Source organism: Metarhizium acridum (assembly GCF_019434415.1).
Source record: "Metarhizium acridum strain ARSEF 324 chromosome Unknown scaffold_272, whole genome shotgun sequence".
NCBI lineage: Eukaryota > Fungi > Ascomycota > Sordariomycetes > Hypocreales > Clavicipitaceae > Metarhizium > Metarhizium acridum.
The window spans coordinates 934,591-938,998 of record NW_027094024.1 but is presented as its reverse complement, the minus strand read 5'-3'; the positions used below and the strand labels follow the sequence as shown (position 1 = coordinate 938,998).

Genomic DNA, 4,408 nt, shown 5'->3' with positions numbered 1-4,408 from the left:
TAATATTAGTTAATTTATATACTTATTATTATAATTTAAGTATTTTATTAGATTTATTATTAATTATTTAAGCTTTTTTAAAAATTCAAAATATAGTTTTCTTGTTAATGCTCTATCTGAGACTCGCTAACAGAGGGCCCCATTCTCCATGAAGCTAGCCAATTAAAATAGAGGGTAGGAGCCTTTATTGCCCAGCCAACATCCCATCCACGTGACCGACAAGCATCTGGACGATCTACACTTGAGCGTTGCATGTTGCGTTGGATTGTTAGCTTATTATTTAGCAGCACAAGGCATGTCGGCATTCAACTCACAACAAGCTTCGGGAACGACTAATGGAGATGCAGGTGGTCCAGCAATCAACTTGAAACCACCCCGTATACCTTTCCGGCCTGTACGGCAATCACGCCAAACGTTCTTCCTCCATCCGGGCTACCCCGACAATCATAACATTCTTCTCATTCTTCCGGCTCTCGACTCATGTGGAATTCACCATGAAACAGCGCGCATCGCATGTGCTATCCTTGCCAATTCCAGATGGGACGGCTTTCTATCACTCACAAGGGACGGCCCAAAACTCGAGGAGCACCCCGATGGTGTTCTTCTGTCTCGCCGATATTACTTTCGTGTGGAAGGAGGTATGTCGCTATTCGTCTTAGTGCTCGTGCTTTATTGCGACTACTCTTGCTAATGCTGTGTATTGGCAATGCAGATGATCGATATCCCGTTGTACCATCTTTTGATAACTTCTCATGCCCCCCAGAGCTTCCTGAATCATGGTGTGAGAAAGTCGCTCCGATTGAACAGAGCAGCGTGGACGACGTCGGCAAACGCGACCAGATTTGTCGAGTCACTGGCTCCTCACTTCTAAACGAAAACGCGCACATCATTCCCCAGGCCCAGAGTGATTGGTGGCAACGTAATAGTATGTTTGCATTTACCGTAAATGCGGATCAAGGCTTTGATACGAAGTGTCCTGATAACACAATCCTTGTCCGACGCGACACACACAAGATGTGGGATGATCATCGATTCGCCATCGTGCCCAAGGCAGGGAAATGGGTTTCTCATGTCCTATGGAATAGCGCAACGGTGGAATTGGAAGAAGAGTACCACAACCTCGAGCTTCAACCACTCCGCGGTGTTTCAAGATACTTCCTTCTCTGCCGATTTGCGCTTGCCATCTTATCTAAGAGCGCTTTTCTTAGCCAGGGTGTCCCGCGTCGATTAATAACCGTAGCCGAGTCAGGGTCTACCCGTGTCCGTTCCATGTCGGCAGACGAGTACCGTGGCATGTTCAGCACGGGTCGCGCCAACAGTCGAAGCCAAAGCCCGAAGAAGCGACAACGATCGACACAGAATGAGGAACAAGGGGACGAAAATACTGAGCATCCGTACACAGAGACACCCTCGGACACAGACCATAATCTGGAAGAGCCTGAACGGGGTAGACCTCGGAAAAGGAGGTGCATATGTGGCGACGATGTGGTTGGAATCGGGATGAGCGAGACCTCCAAACCATGGCCATTATCCAGTAAATACGAATGTTTCGGGACACCGCGACAGTCTACAAGTCCCACATGAACTGGAGTCTATAACTTCTGTGGCATGTTTCGCCAACTGAGGTCGCGGGCGATCCACAATCTCCAACTCCTAACCTAGCTCCGGCAACGGGGTGTTTGACTTTCCTACCCGGCATTCGGATGCTGAAACGTGCCCTATTCTCACCAGTTTTAGGTCAAGCAAGCAAACTTCATGACCTCTACGCTCGAAGTTTTCGCTAGAAGAAAGGGCCCGTTGCTACTTATCGACCGGATTCATCCGCTGTGAAATGGAAAATTGGCCTCGCTCGTAATAGAGCTGGCATACCCATGATTTCGGACTCAGAACTGGACAGAGAACGCTCTCGTGAGGACGTTGAGCGGATAGAAACAAACTTGCGAGGTCAGGTCTGCGTCGAGTTTCTAGTTCTCGACCCCATTTTCTCAAGCTTCCCAAGCTATGGAGGAGCCATAGCTACCAACTTGACAGCCGCTCTCCGCTGGTCGTAATCTAGTTGGATTGACAAGCGCGAGACTGGGCTTTGGTCTAGCTTGCTGGCTTTATTAAGGCAAATGCTCCATTGCCTGCAATATGAACGAGTCTCAAAGAGGTCGCGTCTCATCGATAACAGCGACAGCGACTTGTCCACATTCAGCCCTTGTCTATAATCATCAACTATCTACTTAACGGTGGCCAGTTGGAACTCTCGGGAGGCTGCCCAAGGAGTAATGGATCCATGAGGGGAAGTGGAACTGATTGCACTCGCGTGGAGTCGTGGACCTGGAGTCTAACGAACGATACTTTGCGACCGACGACAATCTTGCCGCGAACATCACCTGCCCGACCAACGATTCTTTTATCCAAGCTTGACTCGGCGAGATGGCGCTGTCTTTTTTGTTCTAGACCCAGCTGGGCCTGATCTTTTTGGGCTGCCTTTCGATGTTGTGTCAACTTAGCCCTTGGTTCTGGATTGCAGCAAAGACTTTCTTGGCCAGGCTGTTGAGGAGACTAATGACCAATACGCTGTCCTGCCGAAGTTGTGCTGGATGTAGTGTTGCCACGTCGCTTACATGTCTGTCTCCAACAGCAATATATGCCATCTTCACAGCTCTCAACTTTGCTCACCTGTGTCAAATGCTTCTTGCATGCATTGCGACTGCCCAATTTTCGATGACACGACGTCGAAACGCATCAAAAACCAACCGTCTTTTGAGGATAGGTGCTCTATTGTAATCAACTTTCCCATGTGACAAACCCCCATGGACATCTGGTGGTGAGTCAAAAGGCCCACGTGCTGCACGTCGTAGCATTTACGGCATCTCAACAGGAGGTGCGTTGCAACCACTGCGTCTCTAGCCTTCCGGCATTGTAGTTCCTTTTCTGGCTGGCTTCTTATCTATCCAGTCAAAACTCTAGATCTTGCAGGCAGGCTAATTCAATGCATGTTATGCAAAGAAGAGGTTACAGCCTAATTCACTCACAATACCCTGTTTTACCATAAAAAGGACATCTCTGGGCCAATTAATTAAGCGTCAGTACACTTTGCTCAAATGAATGAGTTGAATGACGTTAGAATAGTTGATACCTTGGGGTTTTCAGCAGTACAGTAGGCAGCGAGATTATAAGTAGAATTCGAATACGCCTTTACGAGCCGCAGAGGACTGCTTCGAGTTCAAATGTCTCGAAAGCGCCTGTAATACTGATCCCAAGGCATCGTCCGTAGCTTGCAACTATAACACTATAATCCGTCCCGCTCACATTCTACGAAGACAACGAAAAGTTTTGTCTATTCTAGTATAATATCTTCATATCTTATCCACCCAATCTTGCACAGCCATCTTCCTTGCCAAAGACACGACAAGCTCATCGCTGGTCTTGCCCTGGTTACTCCCATCACGACTAGAAGAGTTGCTTGCTCCGTCAGAAGCAGAGGGACTGCCGTTTTCCAACCTCCTAACCCTTCTGTGAAAGTACAGCGTCTTTTGTGACCTGGGGATGCCGTCTATCTCATTTATGAACAGAAACTTATTCTTTGTCGGACTAGGTGACAGGTCCTTCTTCCGGTCCAAGCGGCTGTAATCAACCTGTACCTCTCTTGGGGCGAACCACGGCAAACTTGAATACGATTTGCGGGACATGGGCGAGATTTCCTGAGTAACCTTGCCAAGGTCGCTGTCATAGGGCCAGCTGATCTTCAAGCACTTAATAGTGTAATCGCCTCTACAGCATTGACCTCGACGTACGGTTGATGCCGATGGACCGCACCTCAGCCATTGCTCCAGCAGTACATGTCTTCCTCTGCAACGCGATCGAAGCGGTTCTGTCTTCTGGATACTAGTAGGACCGGCTTTTTTCTCGCATGGGTCGCTCCACACGCGTATGTGCTGTTGGCAACAAAACCTCATCAAGAACCTCAGCTGCTGGAGAAGTCGCTGCCGGCAGAATGTCAAAGACCAATCGTAATGGTACTGACTTTATTTACGTATTGACAAGTACACACTGAACGTTATCACTAGCATACTTTCCCTTGTTTTGGCATGGGGCGCGGTGGCTAGGTACGTAATCTAATTATATAGTTCCATGTTTCTTATTATATGATGGTGAGTACGCCACCCCCGTGTGCTAGAACCATACGAGCGGATTTGATATTACTCATGCAGGCATCGGACACAAAAACACTCAAAAAGGGCGTGGCCACGTCACGGTATTTCCTGTGCTATATACCCCAGGCCCCTTATATCCCGCGCGACAGCCCTCTATGGAGCCGTGAGGCGTGGAGCTTTACCCAAATGGGGATAGCGTTACCAGATTATTGGGAATGCTAAAATACAGTAAACTAAGTCTATAACGATATCTTTTATAAGGC

At 48.1% G+C, this 4,408-nt stretch overlaps 1 protein-coding gene across 1 annotated transcript; it reads left to right on the top strand.

The window, feature by feature from the left end:
• Positions 1–286: 286 nt before the first annotated feature.
• J3458_013002 (uncharacterized protein) lies at positions 287–3,375 on the top strand. The gene is made up of 2 exons (XM_007810268.2): positions 287–638; positions 713–3,375. The coding sequence occupies exons 1-2, from the start codon at positions 296–298 to the stop codon at positions 1,582–1,584; spliced, it is 1,215 nt and encodes a 404-aa protein (XP_007808459.2). The 5' UTR covers positions 287–295; the 3' UTR covers positions 1,585–3,375.
• Positions 3,376–4,408: the final 1,033 nt, after the last annotated feature.

Bases quoted from the DNA above. Each gene is read 5' to 3' on its own strand.
- J3458_013002 (XM_007810268.2), top strand. From the start codon at position 296: ATGTCGGCATTCAACTCACAACAAGCTTCGGGAACGACTAATGGAGAT. The intron at 639-712 runs GTATGTCGCTAT...TTGGCAATGCAG, and splicing joins TTACTTTCGTGTGGAAGGAG to ATGATCGATATCCCGTTGTA.